The sequence below is a fragment of the Barbus barbus genome (assembly GCF_936440315.1).
Source record: "Barbus barbus genome assembly, chromosome: 2".
NCBI classification, from domain to species: Eukaryota; Metazoa; Chordata; class Actinopteri; order Cypriniformes; family Cyprinidae; genus Barbus; species Barbus barbus.
The window spans coordinates 3,968,231-3,986,921 of record NC_136730.1 but is presented as its reverse complement, the minus strand read 5'-3'; the positions used below and the strand labels follow the sequence as shown (position 1 = coordinate 3,986,921).

The window sequence follows — 18,691 nt, the reverse complement described above, 5'->3', positions numbered from 1 at the left end:
CTTACCTTTAAAATAACTATGTTTGCTATACGATGTAGTTACTAATGTTTTGTAAAGACTGTTAACTGGGAAAAAATTGGATGAACAGCTTTTGTAAAGCGATTTGTACCAAACCTTAAATCCACCAATCAAATGAGGACTTTATTTAAAAAAAGAAAGACGTACAAGTGAATGACGCGTAAATCCACCAATCAAAGCCATGTTATTCGCCAGCGTGTTGAGATGTAGCCAATGAGATTGGAGGATACCTCGAGTGGGGCGGGGCTTGTTCCAGTGACGTGTTTGCGCGACGCCATTTGTTGCAGTGGTGTGCTGGTCTGTCGACTGAACGAGCTGTACGGACAGTATCCACTAAACAGTACAGCAACGAATTTTAATCATTTTTAGTCTTAAACTCCCGGTGAGTATTTTGATTCGAGAGATTTTTGTCACTTTTTTTTTTTTTTTTTTTGACTGACTGACTGAACTATCTTTGGAGATTTTTATTTTTAATGCCTTTTTCTGGTGGTTTTCTTGGCTGTGGTGGCGTTCATCTTGTGATGCCGTGGTAGAGCAGTGATAAACATATATGCTTTCAGAGGACGAAACCATTTTTATTTGATTTTTCGAAGTAGGAGTTATTTTTCACCCCTTTTTTTGCAGGAGTACTGCTAGAGCAGCTGGTTTGTTTGATTTTTGAGTTAATGTGGAGGAAATGTCTCGTATGGACCGGTGGTTGTTTACAAGATGGGGTCGTTTTTCCCCTCCATGTCCAGGATTCAGAATATAAACGCGTTTTAAGTCCGTTTTTAACCTGACAGACTGTTTTTCCCAACACGAGTAGACTGTTTTTATTCGGCTGTAGACATTTGGACTGAGCTTGGCCTTTTTAATCCGATTATTTGGGCGTTATTTTGGAGGGCCGTTCCAGTCGGAATCGTGTCGAGTGATTTTTCAGGCGTTTTTGCAGGTTTGATGTCTCGGCACTTTTAATGGACTGAGAAAACACGTTTTCTGTCTCATGCAATAATAAATATCAATGCATGGACATTTAACACTTTTTACATTTGCACCCCAAGTCTGTGCAAAATCCTGTAAACGGTAATCTTTCCATTAAAAGTAGATCAAGAACGTTGAATTGAGCTGGTTGCATTGATAATAATAAATGCTTGAAGAAGGCCCAGTGGGCCAAAGACAATATTACTGCCTGTGATCAAGTGCCCCCATGCTGTATATCTTCAAAATAACATTATATTTGTATGTAATCCAAAAGTTCAGCCCATGAAGCTCTTCTAGTTGTCTCGAAGAAATGAAAATATTTATGCCCCTTCCTCCCCAACAGCGACTGATAATGTGTCTTGAACAGTGTTTTCAATGCAATTTCACATTAGAAAGTGGTTTAATTTTGCTTTGTCGTCTTTCTGTGCTTGATATTTCTTATTTTGTCTTCAGTAAATGGGTATCTTGTATGTGAAATGCACCAAAGCATGTTCCCCTCACAGTTCCCCACTAGGCACACATCAGGATCATATTCCAACTTTAGTAAATTAAGCAAGTATGATCATTTTTGTTTTTAGCTGTAATATGTGTGTAGATCATGGGTTCCCAAACACACCCCAAGGAATTGGGAATGAATAACCAACCTATCCACCACTTTCATTATTACTTTAATGTTTAAGCTTACTTTTTACAAAAACAAAACAACAGCAAAAATTTACTATAGAATGCCAGGCGGAATATATGAATGATTGTGAACATATTTGAATTGACTTTTTACACCATAAGTAAGTGTTGCAATAAGACTGGACAATAATTCCATTTTAATCTACAGAGCGGCGAAATGCAACATCACTAGAGCTGTAGTGTGAACCGTGTTTAATGCAATGGGAATGACCCAGTGTTGCATTGCAATGCCCTTATTTATTTATTGAATTTGATTTGTCTCAAAATATGCAGCCCACGCTTTGGGAAACCCTGGTCTAAACTGTACAGAGCATGCTGATGTCAATACCTTTGCATACAGCACACACATTTAGCTCTTTAAAATCATGGAGGTCACACTTCTATTCTCAAGTCCACATTTTACACCAAATTTGTCATCAGTTTTTTCAGAAAGATTAGTCTTATGGAGATTTCAGGTCTGTCAACCCAAAAGCACTCGGTTGTAAAAAAAAACTGAGCTTTAGCTTTAGGGAGCTAAAGATGTTCATTTCTGATTTTATTAATTTTGCTTATTTTTTGTAGTTTTTGAGGCAGCTTTTTTGACCCACGTCAATCCGTAAGTTGTTTTTTCTTTTATTCTCCACTTCCGCACTAGTCTTCCTGAAAAGTGTTTTATTCAGACTAGCCTCCCGTTTGCTGTGTGTAGACTTTACCTGCTTCTATCACCTTTAAACTGCCATAGAGTAACACGTACTTTATAAATAGTCTTGTGGATTTCTTTTTCTTTTTCTTTAGTACAATTTAAAAAAACGTTCCTTGTCTAAATAAGCTTGCCAGCAGAACACTAAACCACACGCTTCAGAGGCTTAATGTTCAAAGACACGCTATGTTTCGCTAAACCAGAGAATCCCAACTTTTGACACTGAGGTCTGGCCTTTTGAATTAATGTTAATGTTATATACAGGGCAGTTATAATTCTATGTCTACTACATTAGTCAACATTTGAAGTGGCTCAAAAGCTGTCATCAAAGTTGTCCTAAAACCTGAAACCAAAATGCCTTCTTGTCTTAGGACAACTTTTAACTTTTTTTATCCACTTCAAACGTTGACCACTATAGTATGTGTACACTTAGTACACTATAGTACACATTTTTTAGTATGTGTCACTTAAACACATTTTCTAACCTTCCATGTACAATTGTGTTCTGGATGAGTTCAAATGAGTCTTCATCTTGCCATGGCAAATTTGTTGTAAGAGCAAGAAGAAACATCTACATTTTGTATTTAAAACTCATTGTTTTCCCATTAAATAGCATAAAAAATATATTCTAAAATACCCACATTAACTCCATTGAATCCTCAATTGGCAGTGGTGAAAACAATGGTAACTGTAACAATAATAATTAATCTTGACTTTATAGAATAATTATGTACAATTGAAATATTGAGAAATAGTCTTGACTAAAATTGCTGTGATTTGTAGCAAAGGTAGTTGTTATTGTGCAACTTATTACCAATTATAGAAACATACAGAGCCTAATTTTCCTTAAATTATGTGTATTGTTCTGCTATCTATCATGGTGCCTGAGGAGATTCGGAAATTTTAATTTGCGTAGACCTCTGACTCGTGCTATAATTGGACCATAGTGACCGTTTCACCTGCTTTCATCCCCATAAAGGTCAAATTTCCTACAGACACACTGATATGAATCATTTTGTCGAGCTATAATGCAGACTTAATGGTGCGTCTTAAGCTGTGCCAAGGGCATTGTTTGATGGACCGTTTTAATCTTTTGGAGGCAATGTGAGTTTTATTTATTTTTTTCCTTTTCCATTATCACAGGATTTGATTGTGTCACATGACTGGGAAAAGTCACTCTATTTGACACTTTGAAATTCAATGGTTTTAGATAGGGTTCATGTAACATTGAGCGGATTTATATAACATTTGGGGACATGGCTGTTCTTTTTCACTTGGGATATCTGTCTGGATTTAATTTTCTTTGCCTCAAGTTGTGCATACTAACCACTGGATGGCAGCATCTGAACACTAGCCTGCTTGTTTGACCTTGGAAAAGTGTTGAGATTTGGTGTGATGTGCCTGAAAGTGTGGTGGGTTACATCACCCACCTTTGCAGTACGACCTTCACCCACAATGCATTGCTGAGCAGCAGCTCAATGGTGTCCATTAACAACCCTCTTCTCTCCAACAGAATCAGGCAGACAGACGACTCGACCTGAATTACAGACAGAATGGAGTGAGTTCTGACTATTCAACCCCCAACATCCCCCTCAGCACACTTAAATATCTCAATGTGCACGTTATGTGGCGGTCAGGTAGCTGCGTGTCTCAAAAGTGTCCAAAAATACCGCCAGAACATTGACCGGTCCATCTCAAACATACCAGTTTACCCCTCAAACGTGTAGCAAGCACAGAAAATGATCCACACACATAACCAGATACATTTTCCTCAGTAAAAAGTACTCTGTCAAACCCATAAACCAATACTATAATGCCTCTATATTTAAGCCTGCATACAGCAGGCATTTAGTTTCACTTCCGCATTTTAGTTTGCATGTGAGATATCTCAGAAGGTCATATATTACCACATTACCCACCAAGCACTGGTTCACACAGATATGAATGAGTGGCACATTTGACCAATAAACTGCATAAGACTACAACATGCACGTCTGTCTAGTTGATAGAGTGAATCTGATTTCAAATGTATACCTTTGCACATTATAGCACAGGGAAGCTTCATATATGACAGCTGTGGTTTTTATTTTAAACATACTATTTGATATAACTCATGACATTAATGTAAATTATATTTTATTTTGATTTACAAACTGTGCATATCAATGCTTGTTCTTCACTCAAACGACTTGTTCCTTGGTAATGCTCATAATAGAATATGTTGGAAATGTTTAATTAATGATCTGGGCTTAAACTTAAACTCTTAAACTGAGAAAGTCAACATGAACCCAAAATTGGCCCCATTTACTTTATAATAATACATGTGTTTTGTCTTATTGTAAATAATTCATCATCAAAAGCTATTATGAAAGAAAAATGTTGCAAATGGTGTTTCATGTTGACTTTAGATTTCCAAATCTAATCCAGTCTCACTAGCTATTTTTCCATCCATGTGTTTTTATACAAATGTATGTATTGCATAAAAATCTGCATGCACATAAAATCTTAATGTGCATAATGTATGTGTTCATTTGAGGAGCATATTTCCTTCAATCTTTTAATCCATTTAGAAGGCATGCACAAACAATAGAACACATTTCTTGATATACAACTAAATCAGATCACGTGATTGGATAATTGGACTAACCAGTGGACCAATTGCATTACACACCATCTAAAATACATAGTAATTCTGAAATGGCTTTCTAGTCTGTAATCAAAATAATTTGGTATATTTACCTCCTAGAACTGTTTCAAACCATTGCATTCCCACACATTAAGCCAAGATTATATGGCAGTGATTGACATTCCGTCTGTTTCATTTGCAGCAACATCCATTTTTATTACAGAGATATATATATATATATATATATATATATATATATATATATAGCACCAGTTTCCCAGGAAGTGATGATCCTGTTCTCTTGAACATATGGAATGGAAACTGTGCTTTATTTGCAAATGTTTCATGCGATATTACATTTTACATTAACTTTGGATGCAAACGTAGTTATCGAGGCTGGTGTTGTTGTTATCGATAAGCTAATTTCTCATTTGTCCTTCCTTTCTCTGTCGATCTTCTGCACCCCTCTTTTCCTCTTTTTTTGCCCAGACATTCCCCCACAACCAGCAGCCTGATGGCCAGCAACGTCACCAACAAGACGGATCTGCGTTCGCTGAACTCCCGGGTCTTCATCGGGAACCTCAACACCATGCTGGTGACCAAGGCTGACGTGGAGGCCATCTTCAGCAAGTACGGGAAAATCGTGGGCTGCTCCGTGCACAAAGGCTTCGCCTTCGTCCAGTATGTCAACGAGAGGAACGCCAGAGCTGCTGTCGCTGGTGAAGACGGGCGGATGATCGTCGGACAGGTGCTCGGTAAGCAGAGTGATGTCCCACTGCGAAGATCTCATTGATACAGGTCATTGTAGATTCACTTCTTACCTTTTGTTTTCCAAGGATGTTTCAGTTGTTTGAAGGGCATTTTCTATTTAAGCTAATTCAAAGTCCTTTTTAAGGTAAGTCAATTGTTTTGGCGGCCATATTTGCAATGCCCTCAAACATGGAAGATCAACTCGTTCTACTTGAATGGGGAAATATTGAAATCTGCTGGCCAAACTGAACATTTAAATGGCAAATTTCCAATCGACAACTAAATTTGTGCATGTGCAATCCCAAGCATAGGTCTGTTTCTATAGTAAGATTATAATGGCAGCTGCAATGATGCAATGACTTTACCAATGGGCGATTGGCTGTTTTATTTAGAAGGCAGGACTTGTTTTGTCATTGTGCATTGTAATTTTGTCTATTCATAGTAACATGAGTGAACTGTCTAACCGGTCAAGAATGTGTTCACCAAACATCAAAATAATAAGCTATTACTTTTTGCTTAAAATAAAGCTTAATTTTAGAACCGTCAAGATTTTGTGTATTCGCTCACAATTTTTATGACAGTCTATGCTTCCAATCAAATTTTCTTAATGCAGTGTGAACCCAAATTCCAGAAATGTTGGGACGTTTCTTAAATTTGAATAAAATGAAAACAAAGAATTTAAAATCACATGAGCCAACATTTTATTCACAATAGAACATAGATAACATAACAAATGTTTAAACTGGGAAATTTTTACAATTTCATTCACAAAATGAACTCATTTCAAATTTGATGCCTGCTACAGGTCTAAAAATAATTGTGACGGGCATGTTTACCATGGTGTAGCATATACTCTTCTTTCCAAAACAGTCCGGGCATCGAGGTTATGAGTTTCTGGAGTTTTGGTCTCTTTCTTGCCTGATATAGGTTTCTAGCTGCTGAAGAGTTTGTGGTCGTCTTTGATGTATTTTCCGCTTAATGATGTGCCAAATGTTCCCTAGAGGTGAAAGATCTGGACTGCAGGCAGGTCAATTCAGCCCCTGGACTCTTCTACTATGAAGCCATGCTGTTGTAATAGCTGCAGTATGTGGTTTTGCTTTGTTCTGCTGAAATACACATCCTCTGGAGGGGAGCATATGTTGCTTTAAACCTTTATATACGTTTCAGTATTTATAGTGCCTTCCAAAACATGCAAGCTGGCCGTACTGTATGCACTTATGCACACCCATACCATCAGAGATGCTGTCTTTTGAACTGAACGCTGATGACACGCTGGAAGCTCCCCTCCTCTTTAACCCGGAGGACACGGCGTCTGTGATTTCCAACAAAAACTTCAAATTTGGGTCTGACCATAGAACACTTTTCCACTTTGAAACAGTACATTTTAAATGAGCCTTGGCCCACAGGACACGTTGGCGCTTCTGGACCTTGTTCACATATGGCTTCCTTTTAGCATGATAGAGCTTTAGTTGGCATCTGCAGATGACACGGCAGATTGTGTTTACCGAGACTGGTTTCTGGAAATATTCCTGGGCCCATTTAGTTATTTCAATAACAGAATCATGCCGATGATTGATGCAGATGATGAGATTCCTGAAGAGCAAAGCCTTTGCAATTTGACGTTGAGGAACGTTGTTTTTAAAGTATTCCACAATATTTTTACACAAACTTTCACAGATTGAAGAGCCTCTGACCATCTTTACTTCTGAGAGACTCTGCCTCTCTAAGGCCCCGTCCATACGAAGACGGGTTTCTCTGTATACGCGCAAATTTTTTACCATATAGGCATATCGTCCACACGAAACTGGCGTTTTCGAAGCGTGAAACCGATAATTTTTGAAACCGGGTCCCAGGGTGGATAAATTTGAAAACGCCGTTTTCATGTTTTCGTGTGGATGGCGAATCCGTATATTTTCTGAAACGATGACGTCATCAGCCCACGTCTCACCCCTAATCAGACACCGTTACGTCACATAACAGCGACAACAACAATGTCAGGCTACGTGCCTGTGTTCGTGCTGCAGAACCTACTGAGCTCATTAGCTTTATTAAAGCAAAATCTTCTGCTTCTTTGCTACTACGCTGAGCAACAAAAGATTGTGGACAACAACGTACGTCACATGCTCTTAGGTCCACCGTGGAGGGCAACCAGAAGGGCAACCAGGAGAAGATTTTGGATAAGACCTGGTAGAACCAGCAGTTGGTGGGACAACTTTGTCTGTGGCGTTGTTGTGGAAGATGAATGGAGGGAGCACTTCCGCAAGGTTTACGCGCATGCTGCAAGTCGTCTTCTCTGTTTTTTTGTGTATCTCTGTGGCAGAATTACAGTGCCACATATTGGTCTGGCATGTGTACTACATCGTTTTCAATCGGTTTCAGTGATTCTGTGTGGACGCAGATATTTCCTGAGACGACTCCGTTTTTATGGAATTTTTTTTAGAGCGAGGCAAAAAAAAAGATTGGATACGGAGAAACCCGTCTTCGTGTGGACGTAGCCTAAGACATCCCTTTTATAAATAATCGTGTTACAGACCTGATGTCAATTAACTTAATTAGTTGCTAGATGTTCTCCCAGCTGAATCTTTTCCAAATTTCTTGCTTTTTCAGCCCTTTGTTGCCCCATGCCAACTTTTTTGAGACCTGTTGCAGGCATCAAATTTGAAATTAGCTCATTTAGTGGATAAAAGTGTAAAATTTATGTTTCAACATTTGTTACCTATGTTCTATTGTGAATAAAATACTGGCTCATGTGATTTGAAAGTCTTTTAGTTTTCATTTTATTAAAATCTAAAAAAAACGTCCCAACATTTCTGGAATTCGGGTTGTAGTTGTGACCTTTGTGTTGTTGTAATATTTAGCCTTATATGGACAGTGGAGAAGGAAACTGAGATCAGGAAATTTCAGCATAATTTCTTTAATTTGACATCGTCTTAACTCAAAGTTGATTTTTGACGTGTTGCTATTTTGTGCCTTAAACTTGTAAATATAGCATTATTTGTAGAGATTGTTAACCTTCAGATGCTCGAGGGTGATTGGTCCTCTTAAGTAATATTCTGTAAGGTTTAGGATGCCTGAAGATACATGCTTATGCATGGACACTTTTTTTTTCATTTTGCAGACGCTTTCACGACTCATTTTGTCACGCGTCACTTTTTTTTTTTTTTTTTTTTTATGTGTTCAATCTTTCTGCTTTTTCAGATATTAATCTGGCTGGTGAGCCAAAACCCCATCGGTCAAAGACTATTAAGCGCTCTGCAGGAGATATGTACAGGTTTGTATTTAAAATGTTTTATTATAGATTTATTTTATTTTTATGTAAGTATTTTTAGAACCTGTTATTTCTTTAATTGCTTTCTCCTCCAACAGTTCTTCATTTGAACTGGACTATGACTTTCAGAGAGATTACTATGACAGGTCAGCTCGCTTCCAAATTCACTGATCAAACGCTTAGCGAAGAGCTTTTTTTATTATTATTCATTAAAGGCTTTTATTGTCTGTCTGAACTGGGATTGCACGATTCCAGGAACGTGTGTGTTAATCTGAGCGTGTGTTTTCAGGATGTACTCGTACCCGTCGCGTGTTCCCCCTCCTCCTCCTCCGCTCTCGCGGGCGGTGATTCCCTCCAAACGGGCGCGAGTGAGCGTGAGTGGTGGTGGCGGAGGCAGCCGCAGGACCAAGAGCAGCTTCTCCTCTAAGAGCAGCCAGCGCACGTCCCGTACCAGTGAGGCACACTTCTGCTATGTTCTCCACTTTATACATCCCTCTCTTTTTATTCTTATTTAAATCCATTTATGTTCACTACTAAATAATTATATTGATATATTTTATAACTATATTGTTCTGATATATGCATACTACTGATCAAAAGTTTGATTTTATATATGTAGTAAGTATATATATATATATATATATATACACTCACCTAAAGTATTATTAGGAACACCTGTTCAATTTCTCATTAATGCAATTATCTAATCATCCAATCACATGGCAGTTGCTTCAATGCATTTAGGGGTGTGGTCCTGGTCAAGACAATCTCCTGAACTCCAAACTGAATGTCAAAATGGGAAAGAAAGGTGATTTAAGCAATTTTGAGCATGGCATGGTTGTTGGTGCCAGACGGGCCGGTCTGAGTATTTCACAATCTGCTCAGTTACTGGGATTTTCACGCACAACCATTTCTAGGGTTTACAAAGAATGGTGTGAAAAGGGAAAAACATCCAGTATGCGGCAGTCCTGTGGGCGAAAATGCCTTGTTGATGCTAGAGGTCAGAGGAGAATGGGCCGACTGATTCAAGCTGATAGAAGAGCAACTTTGACTGAAATAACCACTCATTACAACCGAGGTATGCATGCATGCAAAGCATTTGTGAAGCCACAACACGCACAACCTTGAGGCAGATGGGCTACAACAGCAGAAGACCCCACCGGGTACCACTCATCTCCACTACAAATAGGAAAAATAGGCTACAATTTGCACAAGCTCACCAAAATTGGACGGTTGAAGACTGGAAAAATGTTGCCTGGTCTGATGAGTCTCAATTTCTGTTGAGACATTCAGACGGTAGAGTCAGAATTTGGCATAAACAGAATGAGAACATGGATCCATCATGCCTTGTTACCACTGTACAGGCTGGTGGTGGTGGTGTAATGGTGTGGGGGATGTTTTCGTGGCACACTTTAGGCCCCTTAGTGCCAATTGGGCATCGTTTAAATGCCACAGCCTACCTGAGCATTGTTTCTGACCATGTCCATCCCTTTATGACCACCATGTACCCATCCTCTGATGGCTACTTCCAGCAGGATAATGCACCATGTCACAAAGCTCGAATCATTTCAAATTGGTTTCTTGAACATGACAATGAGTTCACTGTACTAAAATGGCCCCCACAGTCGCCAGATCTCAACCCAATAGAGCATCTTTGGGATGTGGTGGAACGGGAGCTTCGTGCCCTGGATGTGCATCCCACAAATCTCCATCAACTGCAAGATGCTATCCTATCAATATGGGCCAACATTTCTAAAGAATGCTTTCAGCACCTTGTTGAATCAATTCCACGTAGAATTAAGGCAGTTCTGAAGGCGAAAGGGGGTCAAACACAGTATTAGTATGGTGTTCCTAATAATCCTTTAGGTGAGTGTGTGTATGTATGTATATATATATATATATATATATATATATATATATATATATATATATATATATATATATATATATATATATATATATATATATATATATATATATATATAAAAATAATGTATGTATGTGTCCTGGACTGTGATTAATCATGGTTAATAGCAAATTTAAAATACTAGGATTTACCTGTAAATGTGCTGAAATAAAGGAATGCATGATAAACTAGTTTAAGGAAAAAGAAACTTTCACATCTCCACTAGGTATGAGACATAATCCTTATTATTCTTTTGCTTTTTTTTTTGTTTAGTTTTTTTCAGCCATTATCAGCCTTTATTATGGCAATAAAACGTTTACCAAGCCACATCGCTTCAATCCCAGTACACATTTACCCAGCTATTATCAAAATTATTTCTAAATAAATACAACAAAACATTTTCTTGTGACCTTACATTAAGTATTATGACAAAATGCATTATGAAGGAGAATTGGACCTGTTCTGCAGGTGCATTAGAGCTAATATTAGCATCATGCTACATAAGACAGATTTTGAGATTAATAGTACACTTTTACTCAGAACTCACTTTAAACCACCATCGAGTGTTTGTAATAACTTCATTTTGCGATCACATGCATACTTTGGGCGGCCGTGGTACATTATAAAAGTACCCCAAAAAAATTTTACGCAACCCACGGCTCTGTCATTTTTCCTGCGGCTGTATTTTCAAAATAGCCCAATTGTGCAGGAAAACCACGATCCTGGCAACGAGCCCAGCGCCTCATAATCACACAATCCCTGCGTCCCAATGTGCATACTATCCACCCTACCTGCCCTAAATAGTATTGAAAATTACTAATATCACACAGAATTTAGGATGGATAGTGTGCACATTGGGACGCAGGCAATGATTTCTTTCCGCGCTGCGATGACGGCAAGAAGTTGACGGCAATACATTTTTTTAGATTAATCGCATGCGTTTAATATACATACATACACACAGTGCCCTCCATAAGTATTGGAACAGTAAAGACAAAATTGCTCTGTTGGCTGTGGAGTCAAGACATTTGCAAATATGATTAAAAGATGAATATGAGACAAAACTACTGAATGTCACATTTTATTATTAGCCATTTCAACAAGTACATGTTTTACCAAATAAAAAGAACAGCACTTTTAGAGTTCATCCCACTCATTGATGTGAGCATAAGTATTGGGACAGTTGAACATAAGGCAGATATAAAAGATTAAAAGCTATTATTTAGTTGCACATCCCTTGCACACAATCACAGCAGTGAGTCTGTGACCCATAGACATCACCAGACTCTTGCTCTCATCCTTTGAAATACTTTCCCAGCCTTTAATGCAGCCAATCCCAATTGTTGCTTGTTTTGGGGAGTTTCTGCCTTTACTCTCCTCTCCAGCTGGTGAAATTCATGTTCAATCATATTTAAATCTGGAGATTAACTTGGGCAATCTAAGACTTTCCATTTCTTTGCTCTTATAAATTCCTTGACTGAACTGGCAGGGTGTGTTGGGTCATTGTCCTGATGCAATATGAAGCACTTCCCAATATTCAATTTTCTTGAATATTGGTAGGCAAGATGGTTTAGTACCCTTCCAAATTCATTCTGCTACTGTCATCATACATTAAGTCATCAGTGAAGTTGAGAGGGCCTGTTCCAGAGACAGCCATGCATGCCCATGCCATGACACCACCTCCACCATGCTTTACAGATGAGGCTGTATGCTTGGGATCATTGCAGATCCCTTTTTTTTTCTCCACATTTTTGCTTTCCCATCACTTAGATAAAGGTTCATCTTTGTCTCATATATATAAACACAGTCCAAAACTCTTCTGGCTCACCTTTGTGCTTTTTTGCAAACTCTAACCTTGCCTTTCTATTTTTGGTGCTGGTCAGAGGTTTGCATCTTGCTGTGTAGCATCTGTAATTCTGTGTCAAAGTCTCCTGAGGACAGTAGATTGTCAGAGCATCATCCCAGCTTTCTGGAAGTTGTTGGTGATTTTACAGACATGTCTTTTAGGGTTCATTTTCACAGCTTTTATGATTTGTCTGTCATCAACTACTGTTGTTTTCTCAGCCGATCAGGTCGTTGTTGGTTGCTGGTGTCTCTGGTGGTTTCCAAACTCTTGATTTCTCCATGCCCTTTGTTTTTGCTATAGCTCTAATTGACTTCCTCTTCATTTATCATCCAAATTGCTTGCTTTTCTCTCAAAGTCAGCTCCCTCGTCTTCATCCTGATTTGTGTGTGTCATCATCGATTGCAGGATTCAGAATACAGAAGTAATGGATATAACTGATACGACACATTCCCTGCTTTTAATATCTGAAGAATTAATGCAACGGAGAAAGACCTGTGAGGCAACTGCTCCAATACTTATGCTCACATCAGATAGAGGGATGAAGCTCTAAAAGTGCTGAACTTCTTTAGCTGGTAAAACATATATGTGTTGAATCACCCAATAATAAAATGTGACATTCTGTAGTTTTGTCTCATATTCATCTTTTAATCATATTTGTAAATATCTTGACTCCACAGCCAACAAAGCAATTTTGTCTTTACTGTTCCAATACTTTTGGAGGGCACTAATTTAATATATATGCTCAGTTAATGTTTTAATTCTCAATGTTTTCTTCTTGATTTGTGGCAATTTTATTTCATTTTTTTTTTTTTTTTTTTGCAGGAATCTTTGAACAAAGTTCAAAAGCATTTATTTGAAAGTCTTTTGTAACATTAGAAATGTCTTCACTGTCACTTTAACTTAAACAATGTGTCCTTTCTAAAAAGTATTCATGTCTTTTTAAAAGAACTTTTGAATGGTTGTGTATCATGATTTTTCCACAACTGTTTTCAACATTGATAATAATCAGAAAAGTTTCTTGAGCAGTACATCAGTATATTAGAATGATTTCTGAAGGATCATGTGGCACTGAAGACTGCAGTAATGATGCTAAAAACTTTTATCACAGGAATAATTTGAATTGTACAATTTATTCATATAGAGAAGTGTTATATTGAATAGTAATAAGATTTCAAAGTTTTTAGTTTATTTTTGATCAAATGTAGCTTTTGTGAACTGAAGAGCCTTCATTCACAAAATGAGTAGAGTACATTTGGCCTAATAAGCAGCTCAGTGTCTGAGATGTTTAGTGACCACCATTCATTTCCCTGTATGTGTGCAGTGAGAGTTGATGATCTACAAACCATTAAGAAGGAATTGACTCAGATTAAACACAAAGTGGACTATCTGCTGGAGAGCCTGGAACGCATGGATCGAGACCACAGCAAGAAATCAGGTACATGCCACACAGACTACTGACCAAAACCCAAAAAATTGTTATTTCTAACAACTCTCTCCTCATGCTTCTACACAGAGATGAAGAGCGCCAAACCAAATGAAGTCTCACCGCAGCACTCCAGCGGAAAGAAAGAGCGTGAGAGCACAGAAATGAACGACTACGAGGATGAGGGAGACCTGCTGGAGGAAGAGGAGGTGAGTGAAAGACAAACAACAGCGTCATAAATCACGTATCGACTCGTATTCACCCGTCACTTTTGGTTTGGGCAGATCAAGAGTCTAGGAAGGGAGGATGATGAGGAGGAAGAGGAAGGTGAGCAGGAGGAAGGAGAGGACGATGGAGACAGCGCCAACGGAGACCATTCTTAAACACGACAGACACGGACACACATGCATGCTCACCGTGAGATATAGAGTAGATCCTCTGACCTTTAATGCACACTTAGTTTTATTTCATAAGTCCAGAACAATAACTAAGACTCTGGATCATGAAAATGACACTCTTTAGATAAGTCGCATGAACCCCTGACTACAGCCACCTTTCCATGAGTTCTCATAATTCTTGCATTAAAAAGGGTTGAATGCTTTAGGATTGAGAAAATACTTTTGATTGGTGTGAAATCTCCTTCATTGGTGTGACATTGAACAATTTTGCTGCCAAGCTTTTTTAAAGACAGGCAACCCAACAGCTTGATTGTGTTTGTGAAAATTTGGAGGAGGAACCACTTAGAAGTGCTATGATTGGATTTTACCAAAATATCGGTTATAGATTGTGCTTTGATGATTAAAACAAAAAAGTAGCTAGTTTCATAACTTTCCAACCCCTTAAAGGCAAGCTCAGTATTTGTCAATAATAATTGCTATCCTGAACGATGGTGGTTTAGTGATTGACACATTAGTGATTGAGCCAATCAAAGTGCATTGAACTTTGAGATTAGATCTCTTAAAGGGACACTAACGTGCATTTTGTACATTTAACCTTGATAATTGGTTTGCACCAACCTTACGCTGCCAGTACAAACAAATTAGATTGTCAAGCCTAGAAAACAATTGCTTTCCCACTTCAGGCATGTTCAGGTCCTTCTTCTTTGGTGTTTTTAAAGTCTTAGACCACTGTGTGTGTTACTGTGGTGATAATGGTGGCTGAAGTTCTGCCATGTTCTTCAGGTCTTTCACTCTTTAAACCGGCCTGTGCAGATTGATATTGTTACTTGTCCTGACCAATGGGCGGCAGTGTGGCCCCGTTCTGTTATTTAACCACACAGAAATACTGTTTGATTGAGCTGAACTGTTTTATATTCCATATGTGGTCACTGAGTGTGTGAGAATAAGTTTGGATTGTACAGTGAATGTCATTTTACCTGTCGGGTTGTATCTGTGTACAGTGACACTAAGAGGTGAGTTTGCTTCTGGTAAATACAAGATGTGTTTGTAGCTGTTTTGTTTTCATTTGTTCTGTTCGTCTTTTGTTTGGTCTGTGTAGTAAGTTTCAATAAAACTACAAATGTTCATGACATGTTGGCTGTTATTGCAAGAATCTTGAACACACGGCTATGATAAACTGCTTAGCTGCTTTATTTTCCCCAACAAGTAGCTGTGAAGTATGACACAATGCAATGTTTTTTTGCTTTTAATTATGCTTGCAGCCTTACAAGTTGAGACAGTCTCATCAAATGCCTTTCTGAAATGTCTTCATTTATTTTTGCTAAACTATTTCCTTCGTGCCAATGAACTAATTAAAAGAAACACTGATTAATTTGAGTCATTCAACAGCACTCCCTGCAGTCGCTGCACTTTATGCAATCAGTTTCTGAATGGTGATGCTTTAGGGCTTTTATGTTTTATTAGAGATATTTGGTGTAAATTTGTGTTGCTGTCGTCCAGAATGAAATCTCATCATTTTAAGGCCTGTAGTAAATACTTGGAATTTCAGTTCAGCTTCTCCAACGAGATTGATCTTTCTTTTTTCTCGGTTTTCTTGAACTCTGTGAGTGTTGTTGCATGCTATTGAATGTTTGTTTAGGATGTGAGTTGTATAATAGGGTTAAGACTAGGTTTAGACAAGCAGGTCTAGACAAGTTTTTTTTTTTTATGACATTTTTATTTTTTTTGGCCTTTCACATTCATCTTCTACATTCATCTCTCGATCTGTCTGTTGCTGCAAAATTAGAGGACCTGTTAAAACACAACCCAAACCGCTCAAAACATTTTCTGTTTAGGCCACAGGAACCTGTGAACTTATGGACCCTGTTGTATTACAAATTTATTAAATGTTTAATTTAGGTTCCAATACAATAGTATATAAACTGAGAAAGTTTAGTAGACTGAATTTAGCATTTGAGGCATAGATGATGATATTCAAAGAAGATTAAGTCAAGCAATCCAGGTGTCTGACATTAACCTTTTGTCTTTATGCACCTCCTGAACAGTGTCATTGTAAGGTATGGGTGGTACTGTCAGGCTGATTGGATTAGCACCTATGCAATTGAATCACACTGTTTTGCTGATGATGTCAGGGCTGCGGAAATTGTGGTAATGGGCCGATTCCTGTACTGTATTTGCATGCTTTGTTTAGATTTGTCTCCACCTCTATGTATCCCTCCCCCTCAAAATGTATATAAACTACAATGTATACTGTTTGAGTTAGACTTGGATGACTACAGCGACGCACAGTGAGTTCTCAATAAAGAGTAACTTATCCCAAAGTCTCCTGGTCTCTGCTTTGACGAAGGAAAAGTTTCCAACAACACAAAATGTTTCTGGCAGTACCACAAAATGAGGATTACCATGGTATTTACATGGTTCTCCAGTGAATGATTTAGAGGCCGAGCACTGATTGAGTCTGTAGGTGTTCGTATTATCAATTTCAATTTTCTTAGTGATAATTTTGTGGTCAGTCATTCAGACTCTTTGGTTTCACCAAATTTTCAAAGTTGGCTATAGTGACTTAATTATTTTAGGTTTTTTTTATCTCTTTATTTTGTATTACTATTCTAGACTAATTCACATACTGTTTTTAATGTTTGTATAAAATTGGACCAGACTTAAAGTTGTTTTCAGGGCAAACCTCAATTTATTTATATATATATATATATATATATATATCAGAATCAGAATGAGCTTTATTGGCCAAGTATGTTTACACATACAAGGAATTTGTTGTAGTGACAGAAGCTCCACGGTGCAACAGAAAGACAGCAACAGGACAGGACACAGATAATAACAAGAAATAGCCAATAACCAATGTACAAAGCAGCAAAAAAACAAACAAACAAAAAATATATAATATAGACAACTATGTATGTGCAGGTCAAGTATGTGCAAATTAGAAATTATAAAAATAAAATAAGTGAGTGTGGTGAATAGATAGTGTATTATAGTTGTGTGTTCCACGTTTATTATTGAGTGTTCATGAGATGTATTGACTGAGGGAAGAAGCTGTTCTGTGTCTGGTCGTTCTGGTGCTCAGAGCTCTGTAGCGTCGACCAGACGGTAACAGTTCAAAGAGGGAGTGTGCTGGATGTGAGGGTCCAGAGTTATTTTGCCAGCCTTTTTGCTCACTCTGGATAAGTACAGTTCTTGGAGAGTGGGGAGGGTTGTACCAATGATTTGCTCAGCTGTCCGGACTACCCTCCGTAGTCTTCTGAGGTCAGATTTGGTAGCTGAGCTGAACCAGACAGTTATTGAAGTGCAGAGGATGGATTCAATGATGGCAGAGTAGAACTGTCTCAGCAGCTCCTGTGGCAGGTTGAACTTCGTTATTTATATATATATATATATATATATATATAAATAACTATTAAGACACACACAAAAAATATAATTTTCATAATAGTTATTGTTTTAGAATATTTTCTTGTGTTTGGTTGTGTAGTCACTGGGTGACTTGTTGGGTACATATTTAAAATTTTGGGAAATAAGTCTGAGAAATTAACTAGAGCTGGATAGTTTATCATATCGAGATCGCAATAAAATATGTGGAGAGTGATGAAAAACTCTATAAACATTTTTCCTTGATATGAATTAATCTAACAGCCGATCACACAGCAGAAATAACGGCGGCGGCAGCAGCAGTCAGTGAATGTTGCTATATTCTGCATGTCTGTGTGAATGAATGGCGTGGTTTCGTCTGATACAGAAACTCAAACAGACGTGAGGCTCGCAAGGATTTCAGCATCTGCACATCAATATGAGGACATGAACTTCATCTTCAGAGCTGCTCTGATAGTCACTTCACCAGCTTTACACAGTTTCATTTGAGGGAAAATTTAAAAAAAAAATACAGCCAAATGAATACTGAAACTGAAAGACCTTAATGACAACCTGTCAAAAAAGTCTGGTTTAACTTGAAGTTATGACAACTATATTAAGAGTAACATTAACAGTGAAGGAATATTGTTGTGAATATCAATACCATATGATATGGAAAAATATTATGATAATATTTTTGGCCATATCGCCCAACCCTGCAGTATAGGCCATGAGGACACAATGACATATGATGGAGGATTATTTAA

General features: G+C 37.9%; 1 protein-coding gene across 2 annotated transcripts; it reads left to right on the top strand.

The window, feature by feature from the left end:
* The first annotated feature begins 303 nt into the window (after window positions 1–303).
* On the top strand, window positions 304–16,874 carry LOC306877511 (heterogeneous nuclear ribonucleoprotein C-like). Of its 2 annotated transcripts, XM_079429295.1 has the most exons (10): window positions 304–400; window positions 2,224–2,257; window positions 3,855–3,899; window positions 5,457–5,722; window positions 8,916–8,988; window positions 9,084–9,131; window positions 9,275–9,438; window positions 14,059–14,172; window positions 14,251–14,369; window positions 14,445–16,874. In XM_079429295.1, exons 3-10 carry the CDS (start codon window positions 3,895–3,897, stop codon window positions 14,541–14,543), a joined length of 888 nt encoding a protein of 295 aa, XP_079285421.1. In that variant the 5' UTR covers window positions 304–400; window positions 2,224–2,257; window positions 3,855–3,894; the 3' UTR covers window positions 14,544–16,874. The 2 variants fall into 2 exon arrangements, with proteins under 2 accessions (XP_079285421.1, XP_079285420.1); XM_079429294.1 differs by lacking the exon at window positions 2,224–2,257.
* The last annotated feature ends 1,817 nt before the right edge of the window (window positions 16,875–18,691 follow it).

What these genes read in the sequence shown, in the direction of transcription:
- LOC306877511 (XM_079429294.1), top strand. An exon ending in GATCGTCGGACAGGTGCTCG is followed by an intron (nt 5,723 to 8,915) that starts GTAAGCAGAGTG and finishes CTGCTTTTTCAG; the next exon opens with ATATTAATCTGGCTGGTGAG. An exon ending in ACCTGCTGGAGGAAGAGGAG is followed by an intron (nt 14,370 to 14,444) that starts GTGAGTGAAAGA and finishes TGGTTTGGGCAG; the next exon opens with ATCAAGAGTCTAGGAAGGGA.